The following is a 15164-nucleotide window of genomic DNA, read 5'->3' as shown; positions in this document are numbered from 1 at the left end:
ATGAACGTATGTTTAAAAAGCTTATGATTTATTTCACTGATTCCCTAAATTGTCCTTTTTTGAAAATTCACATATATAATTCATAAAAAAATACAAAAGTATATAAAGTGTTGTGTCTTCTACTGAAGACACAGTAGCTATGAAAAATAAGCATATCAGCATTTTTTTAACCCTAGTATGTCCAAAACAAGAATTTAAAAGTTGAAAAACTTTTTTGTACGTTCTAAATAACCCACCAGGAAAGAGTACTTTACAGTCTTTCAAAAGTACTCCAACCCCTCAAACTTCTTCACACTTTTAATGAAATACAACTTCCATGTATTAGGCTGGAATTCTATATGATAGGCTGACAAAAAGTTTGTTTTTAAACAATATCCTGATCATACATCTCACAGAGCACCATTCAATCCATCATCTGAAACTGGAAAGATGTGCAAAACTATCGAGCCATGGCCGTCTTACTAAACGGACATGATTGTCAGCATCATGGGAGCAGCAGTCAAGAGGCCAGTTGTAAATTTAGAGGAGATCCAAAGCTCAGGTGGATATATCTCTAAACAGGACAACAATTATTTATGACTTTGCAGATCTGGCCTTTGCAGAAGGGAGAAAAGAGAAAACTCACATCTTTCTTGTTGTGTCCAGTTTAAAGGCTGACACTATTCTGTCCATGTCCATGCCCTTGTTTAGCTGCTCTGCAGCAAATACGGTGACGTGATTGTTAAAAAAAGTAATAGAGAGCAGAGAAAACTGAACGGCATGAAAAATACAACCCAAACAGAAAATAAAGATACCCAAGCAGCACTGGGACAGACTAAATTAAAAATTGTTGCACTCCTAAAGACCCCAAGTACACAACAAAATGTATTTGATGGCTGAGGAATTGATTATCCCCTTTAAACATTCATTCAAGGCCACAGGGATAAAAGAAAAATAAGGTTTATGTATTAGAATCATTCTGTAGATGTGCAAAATAAACACGGGCATACCCTAAAAGACTAAAAGACGTGCATTTGCAATTACAGAAAAAGCATAATTAAAAAAGTAGTCTAGATATGAATGCAACCCACATTTTTCCAGACTTTCCTTTGCTAAACAATATTAATACCACTTGCCTAGTTTGTATGAATTTCCACTTAAAATTCCAAGACAAGTTGAGGTTTGTGGTTGTAATTTCTTTAAGGCTTTTGCAAAGTGCTGTACTGTATATGAAAATGGCAAGAAAATGTGAATACAGATTCATAACAGGAGCAACAAACTGGGAGTTTTGATCTCTCAAGATAAAAAACTACCATGAACTTTAGAAAATTTTGGCTAGCAAAAGCTGAGAGAGATGAGAGGAGATGTGTAATGACTAGAAAAAAAGGAAGTTCAACAGATTTTATTGTTCAAAGACAAACAGCATCTTCACCCCAGTAACATAAAACAGGTTTTGTCAAACAACTTTGTATTTTTTTTACACCAAATGGAAAGCTTGAACCTTTCATCATCTAGTAATAAGGCACAGTTTTAAAGCCAAATGTTCCATAATTTCTTACAGAAGCAACAACAAAAACCTTATGCATCACACTAAAAATTCAAGTACAATGATCTCCCTATCGATAAAGATTTGCAAACATGTTTAAAAATAAATTTGGTCTTCTTTTGTCTGAGACGTTGACCGTGCAGGTGTAATCTGAGCAGTTTGTAATGCTCCCTCCATATTTCAATAAATAGAAATAAATCGACTGTAACAAAACGATAAGTTTGAAAGGTCACCTGCAACCTCTCAGCTTGTTGGAATAGGTAAAACTCATGAGTGAATTGAGCTCAGTGCTAATAAAATAAGTGCAATCTACCCAAAAGGTCGTACAACAGTGTTTAAGGCAAACATGTTTATCATCTACAACGGACACTTAGTGTTGCAGGCATCGCCCGACCTGAAAAGTCCGTAGACGCTGACCAGCGGAAACATGGACACGGCACCAAGCATGGAGCCCAGCTGCACTACAGCACCACACCACACGAGGGCACTGTGTCCCTCGTCCCTCAGAATGACCCCGATGATGACCTTCACGTAAGAGAGGGAGAGGACAAACAGGATCCAGGCCAGCACCTGCAGCAGAGAGGAAGTCAATAAGAAGGCTTGAATTACATCTGTGATGCAGAATTAAGCGAGAGCACAAATGGTCCTGGTTTAATATCACTAACTCTCAGTCACATGAATTGATTTTTCAAGTACTCATCATTTCCTTGTTTCTAAATGGGGAAGCGAGAATGTCAGCTTCTTATATAATGCTCCTGATATTTACATCTCTTTCTCTTTTAGTTTTACTTTTAAAAATGACTGTATTACACAATTTATCTGTGACTGTAAAGTAAATGAACCAAATCACCAGATTTATTAGAATCTAAGATCTAACATTGATGCTTGAGTTACTATTGGCATGATCTTTACAGTGTTTTGCATAATTTAGCTGACAGATGTTTCACTTTATGATCCACAGACCAGGATAAAACAAGTTCCATAACTCCAGTCAACATAAAGTATTTAGTAATACCTGAAATCACACCTTTTTCAACGTGTATTTGCTTGTTTAGAAATGGTCAAAATCAAACAAATATGGTAATCTGTGAAAACTTTCAAGGTCCAAGCAAACTTTTGCAAGGAACTGGATCTGAAAGCTGATAGACTTGAATTGATCTGTAAGGCATGAAGCGCGTTAACAGACAAAACATGGCGGACTTATAAACAGGGCTCTTACAATGACTGCGGTTCCAGAGGTGGAGTGGACCAGGAGAGGGCAGGGGCTCAGAGCTGCCATGGCCATGATGTAGGCCCCAAAACCAGTACCAAAAAGGGTCAAACCCCCCATAAAGATAAGGGACCTGGAAAAAGATCAATAAAAAAAATTATCAAAATAATAATAATAATAGTGGATATACAGTAAAAATACAGAAAATATGTTGTGGTCATTAGATATTTTTTTAACAAATGTCTTTTTCTCACCTTACTGGTATAAACATGGCAATGAAGCAGGCTACTGGGTTAGCAACAGCGGCCATGGTGGCAGCCAGATGGTAGGCTTTGTTCCCATAAGGCAGACAGGAGTAGGACTGCACAGAGGGCAGCACCGCATTGGTCAGAGCATTGACCCACGCGAGCACAACAAAGATGAACACCACCTCCAGGCTGCTATATGTCCCCTTTCCAAATGAGCTCCTTGGTTCCTTCCCGGCAACCTCTCGAGGGCTGATCATTGGCTTCTGCTCTGGCGTTTGGGCATGCAGCGAGAAACCTTGCTCCTTCTTCTCGCTTTCCATATCGGGACTGAAGTATCGGTCACTCTTTCTCTCGCGAGCCACGGCTGGATGCAGGTTGAGCAGGACGAAGGCCACCAGGCACACGACCATCATGGCACTGAGGAAAACGAAGAAAACCTGGACAGAAAACTTAGCCGGCTGGTAGACGGCTTGCAGCTCCCCGCTGCTCGCCGCACTGGAGTTGGGAGCTGTTAGGTTTACAGCCGAAGTGGCGTTTTCACAGTGGACCACACCCACGCCCTGAATCAAAGCCACGACGGCGGGCACCAGGCCGCTGAGGCCTTCGCCTGCAAAGTATGTAGTGAGGTACTGTGGCCGCAGACGCATCATGAATGGCAGAAAGGTGACCGATGAGGTGCAGTCCACCACAGACAGCAGGAAGCTTAAAACCAGCAGGGGCACGCTGTGCTGAGAGCTAGCTATCGCCACTGTTTGCCTCCAGAAGAAAGCCAGCAGGAATGTGGCGACAATACCCAGCCCCACGATGCAGTAGATGACGGGCCGCTCGTCCAGCGCGCCTGGGCGGAAGCGGTGCATCAGGGTGATGAAGAGAGGACCTATGTTGGCCATTTGGATCAGGACTGTAAGATAGGAGGGAAGGAACCAGCCCTCTGGGATCTCAGGGACCACCAGGGGAAGTTCCACCCACATCCCGTTGATGGCCACCCAGGAGCCCATGCCGAAAAGGCACGCCAGCACGTGAGTCAGAAGCGACATGACGAAGGCAGGAATGAGGTTCAGCTGGAAATAAAGATGAGCACAATCTGAAAGAAAACGAAAGCAGCGGAGCAATCTGTTAAAAAATGGTTGAAGGAATTCAGTTTAAAAATAGGACTTTTTAAATTTCTAAAGTCTATATTTTAAACACCGCAGTGTCTTGATCTACAGTCTGTGGGAGTTGAACCCAGAACCTCCAGGACATAAGTGCAGTGCTCTAACCACCAGGCCACCACTACCCCAATTATTATCCTTTTCATTATTATTATCATGATTATTGTGTGAGGAAGCCAAGCTACTTTGTATGGCATGTACCCGGACAACTAGTTAGTCAGGTAAACAAAGGGATTATCGTTGCCAGGCCACCTGACACACTGCCTGCAGTCTGTACAGACTGTGGGCATCGAGAAGCCTCTGTCATTCCACATCTATTTGAAGGAAAAATACGATGTCAAAAATTACAGAAGTCTAGAATTAGCAATATTGATCAATATGATTTCTATTTAACTGATTATATTGTATACCGTCCATTCCTAAATGAGAGCCACTCCTGAGCTGATTTTCTAACACCAAGAATCCATTTTCTCATGAGCTAAGATCTAAAAAGAACATGGAACAGGATAATGCATAACAAAAATCGATGCCACTTAAAAAAGAAAACTGTATGAAAACATGGCTTTGTGCATTTTCTGAGATTTATTCCACATCAGAAACAAATTGATGAGTAGATTAACTTCTTTGAGTTGAATGTGTCTATGATAAAGTATAACCTGACATTTGCTCACAAAGGAACTTATACATATTTAGTTTGAGAGGACACAAAGTACACAAGGTTAAAAAAATCTTAGTTTTAAAAAAATTAACGCTTGCTCTCTGAACTCTTTGAATGGGGGCGGAGCTTGGTGACAGAGCGTTCTTGGGTCTGCGTTTGTGATTGGTTGGGAGTATTTAATATTAGCCTACATGGCTAGAATGCAAAAGGAGGGAAGTTCTATTGAACTTTTTATTGACCCATTTTTCTATCGTCGATATACATCTTTCGATCGATATATATTGTTATTGAATTATCGTCCAGCCTTACTCTGGAGCCCATTTTCAAATTGTGGGATTTCAGAGAAATGCGTGCTGTTGTGGTTTACACGAACAGACAAACGCAACAGAACTTTTCAATTTTCACTGAATAACATTGTGTAAACAGTTCCTTAGACCTTATTAGTCATTTTTGTTCCAAAAATGGCAATAATAATAATTGAACTTTATTGATCTCACAATGGAGAAATTCACTTCTGCATCTTAACCCATCACCCTTGGGGAGCGGTGGGCTGCCACTGTTCTGCGCCTGGGGAGCAATCAGGGGTTAAGGGTCTTGCTCAGGGACCCAGAGTGCCGTGACTGGGGATCAAACCAGGTACTTGCATCCTTCTCTGAGTGCAAGCGCCGAAGAACCAGTTTCACCCTACGGTAATTCAATGCAACCGGATGGCCCTGTCGCCAGAACCAGACAAAGGCAGACGTTTTGGCAGAGATTAAGCATGGAAAAAACTTAAAACGGTTTACTTAATTGTGTTTTCACTGTGTTTTAAGGTGCAACTGAGCTAGACCGAGCTCACATGCTAGCATTCTTGAAACTAAACTTTGCTGATATTTTTTTGAGGGGGTTTTTATAGTTATATTTTATAGTTAGTTCCAATTCGTCTACAGCGCCTGCTAGCCTCCTAAGTTATTAATTTGAGTATGAATTATTTCCTGGAGAAATAATTACATTAATAAAAATCAAGTTTCCTGAAGGTTATTGGTTTTTACTGAGCAAATCATTCTTTAAGATGTTATTTCTTCTAATAATGTTTTATGTAACTCAGATTTGCTTTGTGAATGAGTTGATCATATCAAATGTTTTTTTTGTAAATTAGACAAGCTAATTTGATTTAATTCCACTTTAAGATGAATTTTGATTCTCTCACTTGAATTGTAAAGCATACATGCAAGCTTGCTTCTGTCATTTTTGTTGGTTTAGTTGATAGACCAAAGCACAGGCAAGTAAATAAGATGATTTATTGAATAGATCAACAAAACTTACAGGCAGGCTGGCGTAGACAAGAACCAGAAAACATGGGAAGCATAACAGAGGACCTGACAATAGCTATGTTTATATGGACAAAAGTAATCCTAATAAAGGGCCAATCAGAATAAAAATGCGTAATGTAAACAAGCCAATCGAAATATTGTTATTGGATTAATCTCAATCTGAATGAAATTGTATTCCGAATGAGAGGGGTGGTTTATTGATAATTCAATCAGCATGCATGTAAACGCTAACCTGACCCTAGCCATATGGATTTCACTCTGCCTAGCTCCACTCACATACATGTGGGACCTCTCCATAGGAATTGCCTTTATTGAAGGCTGGGCCTTATCAAAAATCCTTGCATATGATTGGATAAGCCACTTGTCTGTCATCTTTATCGACGTGCTATTTCAACCACTCACACCGAAGCTAACCCGTGACGCTGTGAGAGCGATGCAGGAAAAAACAAAACTTTTTTATTTATTTTTTTTAAATGTGTTTGCGGCTCTAGTGGCACACGACAGTCAGCTGACAGGAAGAGGGTGGAAGACAGGCGGCAAAGTGCCGCGGGTCGGAGTCGATCCCGGGCCAACCGCGTCGAGGACTAAAGGCCTCCTGACATGGTTCGCGCTAACCGCTAACTGCTCCGGACGCGTCCCGGAAAACAAAACTTGCCAAATCCGGTCGGGAGAAGGGCGAAAACATTGTTTCCACCAACAAAAGCCTTCAGAGGCGTTCTCTGATGTTCTTTTAATGAAACAATATTAGGTAGATTGGACAACACGGAAGAAATAGCAGCATCAATGTTAACGCTTGCTTCCTCAACGAGCCGCCATTGTTTTTTTTTTTTCACGGTCGCTTCTCCACTACGTCACATCTATGAAACTCCAGCCCTGCGTCCTGATTGGCTGGACAATAAAATTGGTTGGAGAAATCACTCTCTATGGAAGATGTCCCAGATGGATGTGAGTGAAGCTAGGCGGAGCGATATCAGTCTGGCTAGGGTCAGGTTATGTAAACGCTTGATAAGATCAAGTTAATCCCAACGTGGCAAACTGACCCGATTGCACATGTGCACCCGACATAAATGTGACATATTTCCGCACTGTTGAGTGGTGGAAATACGTCGGGAAGTAAAACTGTCAGGGATCCCGATACATCTTTCTATTTTTAAAAGAGCTCAAGGTTGTTATTTATTCAGTAACATTTCAACCATAATTAAAACCTTGTGCAAAGCCAGCCTGGGCACTCGGTAGACAAAAAAAACCTATAATATATCAGTATAATATTGATCTATTTATCATTTATTTACTTATTTTGTTCAGCAAAGACAGAAGTTCTTCTTCTCTGTTTTTTTTTTTTTTTGGTCATATTTGTGATAACTGAAATTTGATAACTGCACATGTCAAAATGATTCTATTCTAAATAAAGCCAGGTGTATATACACGCACATTATGATCAATTGATTGTGTGCCCATATAAATGGTATAATCTGAATATTTTTTGATTTTTAATCCAAATATATTTCAATGCAATTATGAAATTTTGTGCATCTAAACGTAGCCTATGATTGTGAAGGAACTGGCTGACTAAATAGAGGAGGAGACAGAGAGGAAAGGCAGGTGGAGCAGTTAGCACAGTTGCAAAGTCTGATGGTAATTAGGTTGAGGGAGAGAGAGTGATGATCTGACAGGGACAGGAGGAGAGCTAAACGTAACATGAAACCATGGGAATGAACAGATAAAGATGAAATTAACTTGTTAATTGAACTGAGGACAGGCATGCTGGAAAATAGGGGTCCAACAGAAACATGAATAAACTACTTAAATCATAATGAGTAGAAACTGACTAATGACAAGGACCAAATCTATAGATAATAAGCAATACTATAAGCAAAACACAAACCGATCTGCACAATCCTACTGTTTACTATTTGCTTTATACTTTGTCTACATTTATGTATTTTTTTTATTTGTTTGCAGCCCAATAACAGAGAGAGGCAGAAGTTAGAGGGCCAAAAGTGATGTTAATGGGAAAGGTACGTTGATATTATGGAAGTTATGCCTGCGGAAGTTTTCCGATGCTGGCAATGGAACTTGGGTGAGTAGAAAAAATAAAAAACATGAATTCCTTGAAAATGTAAAGGTGCCCTAGTTATTACTATGTCAAGATAAAAAGGAGAGCTTAAGGGCTCATGGACAAAGCAACTTTGGGTGGGTCCACCATCTCTAAATTTTTCGTCTTAAAGAGAAAACTTGTCATTTCAGAGGTATGTAAACAACAAACTGTCACCTCACAGTGCTCCTTCTCCATTCTGGTATCTGCCAGACAAGTTTTTTTCAAATTTGTTTTAAGACTGGCATACATTCTAAGTTTTTATGTTGCTAATACTTAGGGGCTTGTAGTTTAATTTATTTATGGATCAAGGAATTTTCACAAAGGGTATAATATACTTTTACTTTGTTTGCTGCCCTCAGCTGGTTAGCGTAAGCAGCCTGCTAGCAGCACCGTGTAAAACAGCACAACAAGCTTTGATTCAACCTTACCAGTCTTAAAATGCTGCAAACACAAATACATGCATCAGGATATGGCGTCGAAAAGGAGGTTTGTTCGTCCTATGGCTCCTATCCAGAGTCCATTCGCCCATTATCTTTGTTAATTCAGAGATCTGAGCTCCTTGGCTTTGATTCCATGTTAGAAAACTGAAAAAGCTCAACCCATCGTTCTTTTTTCCCAAAGCGATCGTGTGAGTATGACTGTTAATGACACAGCACGTTTGCACTGTGTTTGTAACTTTTTAAAGAAAAATTAACAGAAAATAAAGACAGCGTTGTGGATGAAGGCCGTTTAAAAGAAAAAAAAAATCCTCTCAATAACCTCCTCCACAGACACCTTACAGACAATACTGGACTAGTGAATGTTTAAGTTAAAATATTTTTTAAATAATAAAATTAAATAATTATTTTGGTGTGTTAATTAGGGTCAAAATAGTCTGTTTGCTAAAAAGAAATATTGACTAAGCCATCTTTCTTTTAAAAAGAGCTTACAGAAATAGGTTACATGTATTCTGTTTCACCCACAATATCATTAAAATCTACATTTATTCCAGTTATTAAATTGAAAGTGAACATTATATATTTTACCGAATTATTAAGGAACAAGTGATATATTTCAAGCCCTTATTTTAGAAATGTATTTTTTTTTTTTTTTTACAAAAGCTAAAGGAAAGACCAAAAATATATAAAACATATCTTTGCTAAAATTATCATGAGGAAGACTACTGTCTGGACAGTTGTCCCACAGGCATTGACACACTCAATAAGAAAGATGAAAGACAAATGGACATTGCTAAAGAAGCTGGCTGTGCTGTGAATGATCAAGAACAATACTCAAAAGTTGAGCGGAAGGAAAAAGTATGGGAAAAGGTGGACAGGCATAACTGCCCGTGGTGGATTGGATTTTCTGCCAGGTGCAGCCAAAAAATTATCAAAATTTCCTTTCTAAATAAAAATGCAAAGGTCGTTTTCGTTTTCAAAAGAGATGTGCTGAAACAAGCTCTACTGCGTTAAAGGTTATAGCTACAACCTTTCTATGAAAAAAAAAAATACATTTTTCAAAAATAATACATCCACAGAACGTCTAGAGTGGTGCAGAATAAAATTATTAATTGTACAGAAAAAACAAATATACAGAATATAAGTAATTGTTTTATAAATTTTGACAGGTCCAAAATGTATAAATATTTACTTCTAGTTACGATGTCAACATCGACATGAAAGGATTCTGCACTATATGGAATAGTAGGTCAAAGTTACATGAGATGCATCTCAGGCTTTGCCAGATTGTAGTAGCTCTGTGATAACGCTGAGAAATGGCTTCTTTTCTGACTTACATTTCTCAGACTCAATCGCACCAAAAAAATAAGCAAAATGAGGGTGAACATTACACAAGCTTTTAGGGCAAGGAAGCAAGGCCGAGGTTGTCACTTTTCTAAGTTAAATGTTTGCTTATGCTAACCTGGACACGTAAATGGACCTGGCAACCACCTGCGAATAGTAGCTAGCAGGCACGAGTGCACCACCTACTGGCCGGGGGGAGTTCAACTTGTAGCTATCTTCTTTAAAGGGGACATATCATGATTTTTAATACCCTCCTTTTCAAATCGAAATTATTCACTTATGACCTATATAAAGTGGAATTGCAATGCTTTGGTCTGAATTCCTACTTCTTGTATTTCTAAGGCCCCCCTTTTACCCCTTCTCTGAGGTGACTATTTGAGCAACTCATTTATGATGCTGTCCCTTTAAATGCAAAGGAGGGACTTCAGACCTCGCCCCCTTCCAGGTCCGCGGAGTGTTCCACTCCACCACGTTCGGCCATTTGTGTTGTATGCTGGAGGATGTGTAAAGAATTGTGAGGGTTAATATACCCTACAACCGAACATTTTCCCTTATACACTTGTAATCTTTGAGCTTGGATTACAAAATCAGGGCAAAAAAAATAAGAATGGCAGATTAGCAAAATCAGTAAGCCATGAGTCCATTACCCAAATACCTAGCTCCTGGACAAAGAAAATTTAACTCTTCTGACTCCTGGGGAGTCCAAGTATGCAACAAAATGTGTTTATGGGATAAATACATTTGCACAATATGTCCCCTTTAAAGGCATTACAACAAATGTCAAACTACTTGGTCAAATGCCATCACCTTATGGTACAGTTTCCTATACATTTATACAATTCACTGTTTAAAAAAAGTCAGCATGGTACAGTATATGTAAAAACAATTTGACTTTTTAGCCTGATATGTGAACCCAGTTCCCTTCCCCTCGTTCAAATGTAATCGTATGTTACGCTTTTGAGAATGAGTGTATAATTGAGCTCTACCCCTGCTTCCATCCCTATAGCATGTGTGTTCTAACTATGGATGGCTGACCTTTCACACACTGACATAGTGCTCCCATAAAAAAAACACCAAGTGCTGGGACACAAGCAGACACAATAAAGGGCAATGACTGTTAATACGGCTATGTGACTATTCTATGTAAAGGATAAGAACCAAAACAGCCAATCTTTCAAAAACAAATATCAAATGAATGAAAATAAAAGCTCAGTGGCTTTTAAAAGCAATATATAACCACAATATGTTTACCCCATTTATGCATTGGAAATAAAAAAAGATGTTTAAGGAAAAAAAGTACTAAACTCAGAAAGCTAAAACTAGTCATGGTGATGATATTACACAATGATTGTAAGGTGATTGTTTGCCGGCTCTGACTTCCTGGATCTTTTGATTGAAATCTTTCATCTAAACTTGATGTCTTCACACATTTCCATCCTCTTGGACATCTGTTGGATTACGAGACGTCTTGTTTTCGTTACTGCAATGACCCAATAATCCAATAACCTTCAGGTCTTTTTCCCATAAGGTAAATGTTGATAGGAAGCAGAACCCATTCCCTTACCTTGTTCAGAATCTGGGTAGCAGCTCCTCTTTGACCTCTGTCCTCCTAAAAACCTTCACTCCACTGGGATCACTGTTATTTCTGTTACATTTGTTACCAGCATGTGTGCGATCCCCCCCCCTCCCGCTCTTCTCCACAACCCCACAACTCACAGAAAAGCTTACGCTCAGCTTCCGTGTCTCCTCTGCACTTGTGTGCCGGGGAGAAGATACTGCGCATGTGCCGTAGCACCATGACACTTGCGTCATGTCTGCTAGAGGGCGGTTTCAAAAGCAGGCAACCATGTGCTCTGTGTGTTTCATGGAGCTCTGTAATAGGAGGAAGGGCAATGACGCGGGAAGCCCTTGCAGCATTACTATTCCATCCCCCAACCAGAATCTAAGCCCTGTGGCCTGCCCTCCTTTAAAAACACAGGCTCCTGACTGAAGCAGAGAAGAAAACCTTTAAACATCTAGTCCTTGTTGGCCCATTTTTATTTTATTTTATGTGGGCTCTCAGTGTCATCTCTTCCTTTGAACCATACCAGCTTTTTATTTGCAACTGAGTTTCACAATAACGGTTAGAGTTAATAGAGTTACTCAACTGAGAGGACCAGTCAATCAAGTACACTTTTGTCGGCACAAACTCAGAAATCCAGTTTAGATTTCCTATGAAATTCACCTTAAACAGAAATCTTCCTAAGAATCTGCCCTCCGCCCCCATCTCACCCACCCTTCTTTCTTCCAAGGTAAAAATAAGTGGTGTCTCCCATTTTCCTTAGAATAATGAAGCCAAAGGCAATAATATCTTACAGGGCTTGAAGCTTTTAGACTTAAAACACTGCAGAAAAGTACTGAAAATCTATGCATTATAATATGCTTAGAAAATCAAGCTGATTGTTCCTTTACCAGTTCACCCAAGCTGTGAAAACCGTAACTTCAAGGTTGTTCAGCCTCCCGTATGAGACTCATATCTGTTCGAAGGATGTGGGGGCACACAAAGTTGTGCACATTGTCAAGTTTATGAAACAATTTCAAAAATAAACAATTGCTTATTGGAGATGAATTTTAACTCAAAGTTTCATGCTCAAGGAAGTATGAAAAACATCTTGTAAGTATTTTGTGTGGTGTTGTTGAAATTTCCCAACACCACTGCATATAAAGACACCTGTGAACTTGTGTATTTTCAACGGAAACGAGGAAACTCCTTCTTAATCGGCAATCCCTTTGACAGCACAATGCAACCCGAATGCATCAATCCACTCTTTGCAAAAGGAGTTTAAGATTATTGGAAGTTTATTTTTTCACATTGTTTTGATTTAGCATTCTATAATTTTATTGTCTTGTTTTATTATTTTAGCAGTGCATTTTTACTGGCTTGCTTCATTTGCCTTAGTTTCCTTTTATTGTCGGCCTACTTCATTTCGGTTAATTGCATGATTTTAACTTGACATTCGTTGCGGTTCTAAAATTCAACAGAGGCTGCAAAATCTCACCTAACATTTTCCATTAAACCTGATCTCACCATTGATGAATTACACTACTATTAGTTAAAGAAATTAAATAATTTTGTCATTCGAAATTAAGAGACACCACATACCTGGCCGTGGGAATGTAGGAAAAGTCACTCGGAGAGAGGTTACACAAGAGCAGCACTGCTGAGATCAGATGTGTAACAGGGCTGTGTCCTTGTGATGTTGCTGTCTGCAGCATACACACAGAGTTGTAGGTGTCGAACTGCACTAGTCTAAATCTTTGTCATGTGACCACAGAAGGCTGAGCTAGGGGTTCACAAAGTCTGTCTGCAGTGTGGAGGTTTAGGTGGGGCGGAAGGAGGAAAAAAACACTGATTTATAAGCAGAATGAGCAACAGCAAAAATAAAGGTCTGTTAGATTCTAGCATGAACTTGGTCTTCAGCGTTGGATTGTGTGAGTGGGCAGCCAAGAAGAAGTCAACCGTGCTCTCTGAGTGGGTGTACAGTCGGGGTCGCTCTGGCATTTGTTCAGCACACATTCCTCTTCAAATGAATGACCCCTGTGGGGTCCTTATTTCACTGGATGGCATTTGATCGATGCCCTTACACCCACTTCTGTCCTGACTGGGATTCCATGTCCCCATTCTGGTGGAAAATCATTGAATCCTTTGTTGACTTATGAATGCTGAAGCAAATTACTTTTGATGCTAGGGGAAAAAAAATATTATACTTTTAAAAAATGGGTTCAAAACCAACTTAATTTCAGTAATGTTATGAATTCAGACCATGAACAAATATCGACTAATTCAGCACTGGTTTGATTTGTCACCCCCCGCCCAAAAAAAAAACAGGAGGTTGGGTTTGGCCCAGGATACCTAAAAATATTGCTAAAGTCAAATATTAAGGCTATCAACGATTTGTACTACAAAACAGGTAATAGGTTTTAATATCCTTAAATTTCAGGATTGTCAATTTAGGTTTAAAATTCATACTCAATGGATGTACTAAATAAATCAGAAGTTTGTGCTCCTCTGTTTTTCTTTTAAACTCCAAATTTACTTAAATTGCTAGACTATCCCAGCTTGACCAAGTAACAGTAAAACAAAGAAATGAACGTTAAAACCAGAGGTGGGTAGAGTAGCCAGAAATGTTAATTAAGAGTAGCAGCACTTATTTTTACTCGTCAAAGTAAAAAGTACACAACCAAGAAACTACTCAAGTATGAGCAAAAAGGTATTTGGTAAGAAGACTGAGTAAATATTTACGACTTATTTAATATTAAAAAATTATGTAATTGATCAGGCAAAAATATTAAATGATGAACAGATTCTGGTATTTTTATGACTAACATAAAACATTTACAGACAACAATTATAAAGTAACAAATTCAGGGAGAAGAAACACTTTTCTAAAAAATGTTTTTCAACATAAAACTTAAATACAATAAGTTAGGACAGTGCAAAGTACTTCAAATAACAATATCTACTGTTTACTGAGGTTACTTGACCTGTAAATGGCTCGATGAGCTCAGCAGATACAAAATACCATTAACGCAGCAAAGCTTGTGTACAAACAAGAAGTCTCACTTTAATATAAACTAGACGTGTCTCTCTGGTGCATTTTTGGTTGAAATGAGTTTGTTCTTTATTCAGTAAAGTTACTCACAGTGGATAAAGCAGCCAGACATCTTACTCAAGTAAGAATAGTGATACTTTATAATATTTACTCAAGTTAAAGTAAGAAGTATGGTGCTGTAAAACTACTTCCAGAAGTACATTTTGTTCAAAAAGTTATTCAAGTAATTGTAACTGAGTAAATGTAACACATTACTACCTACCTCTGGGTAAAACATGCTTATCTATACTGACTTACCAAATCTTTCATCAAAATCTGAATGTTACTCATTGCTAGCACTAGCTTGCACCGACTACTTAGCAGGTGCAAGGCTAATGTCTTAAGTGAATAACTTGTTCTCTTATTTGAACTAAAATCATTAACACACACCACTGTCATTAACCCATACAGTGTCTTTTTACCGTCTCATTTTTTTAAACTTCATTTTGTATAAAATGTTCAGTAACTTCAGGTGTTTTTTGTTGTTGTTAAAAAAATACCGCCCTACGAAGAATGATGAGGTTCTTTTCAGTCTGTTGCCTCACTCAA

General features: G+C 38.8%; 1 protein-coding gene across 2 annotated transcripts; it reads right to left on the bottom strand.

Annotated features, from left to right (window-relative positions):
- Nucleotides 1–1366: 1366 nt before the first annotated feature.
- Nucleotides 1367–13248, bottom strand: zgc:91890 (solute carrier family 52, riboflavin transporter, member 3-B). 2 transcript variants are annotated; one of them, XM_012872966.3, is made up of 4 exons: nucleotides 13127–13248; nucleotides 2990–4067; nucleotides 2745–2868; nucleotides 1367–2095 (listed from the first exon to the last, which is right to left on the bottom strand). In XM_012872966.3, the coding sequence occupies exons 2-4, from the start codon at nucleotides 4018–4020 to the stop codon at nucleotides 1883–1885; spliced, it is 1368 nt and encodes a 455-aa protein (XP_012728420.2). In that variant the 5' UTR covers nucleotides 4021–4067; nucleotides 13127–13248; the 3' UTR covers nucleotides 1367–1882. The 2 variants fall into 2 exon arrangements, with proteins under 2 accessions (XP_012728420.2, XP_012728419.2); XM_012872965.3 differs by lacking the exon at nucleotides 13127–13248 and adding an exon at nucleotides 11549–11743.
- Nucleotides 13249–15164: the final 1916 nt, after the last annotated feature.

This window comes from Fundulus heteroclitus, chromosome 3, assembly GCF_011125445.2.
Source record: "Fundulus heteroclitus isolate FHET01 chromosome 3, MU-UCD_Fhet_4.1, whole genome shotgun sequence".
Taxonomy (NCBI): domain Eukaryota; kingdom Metazoa; phylum Chordata; class Actinopteri; order Cyprinodontiformes; family Fundulidae; genus Fundulus; species Fundulus heteroclitus.
This window is presented reverse-complemented; position numbering and strand designations above follow the sequence as displayed.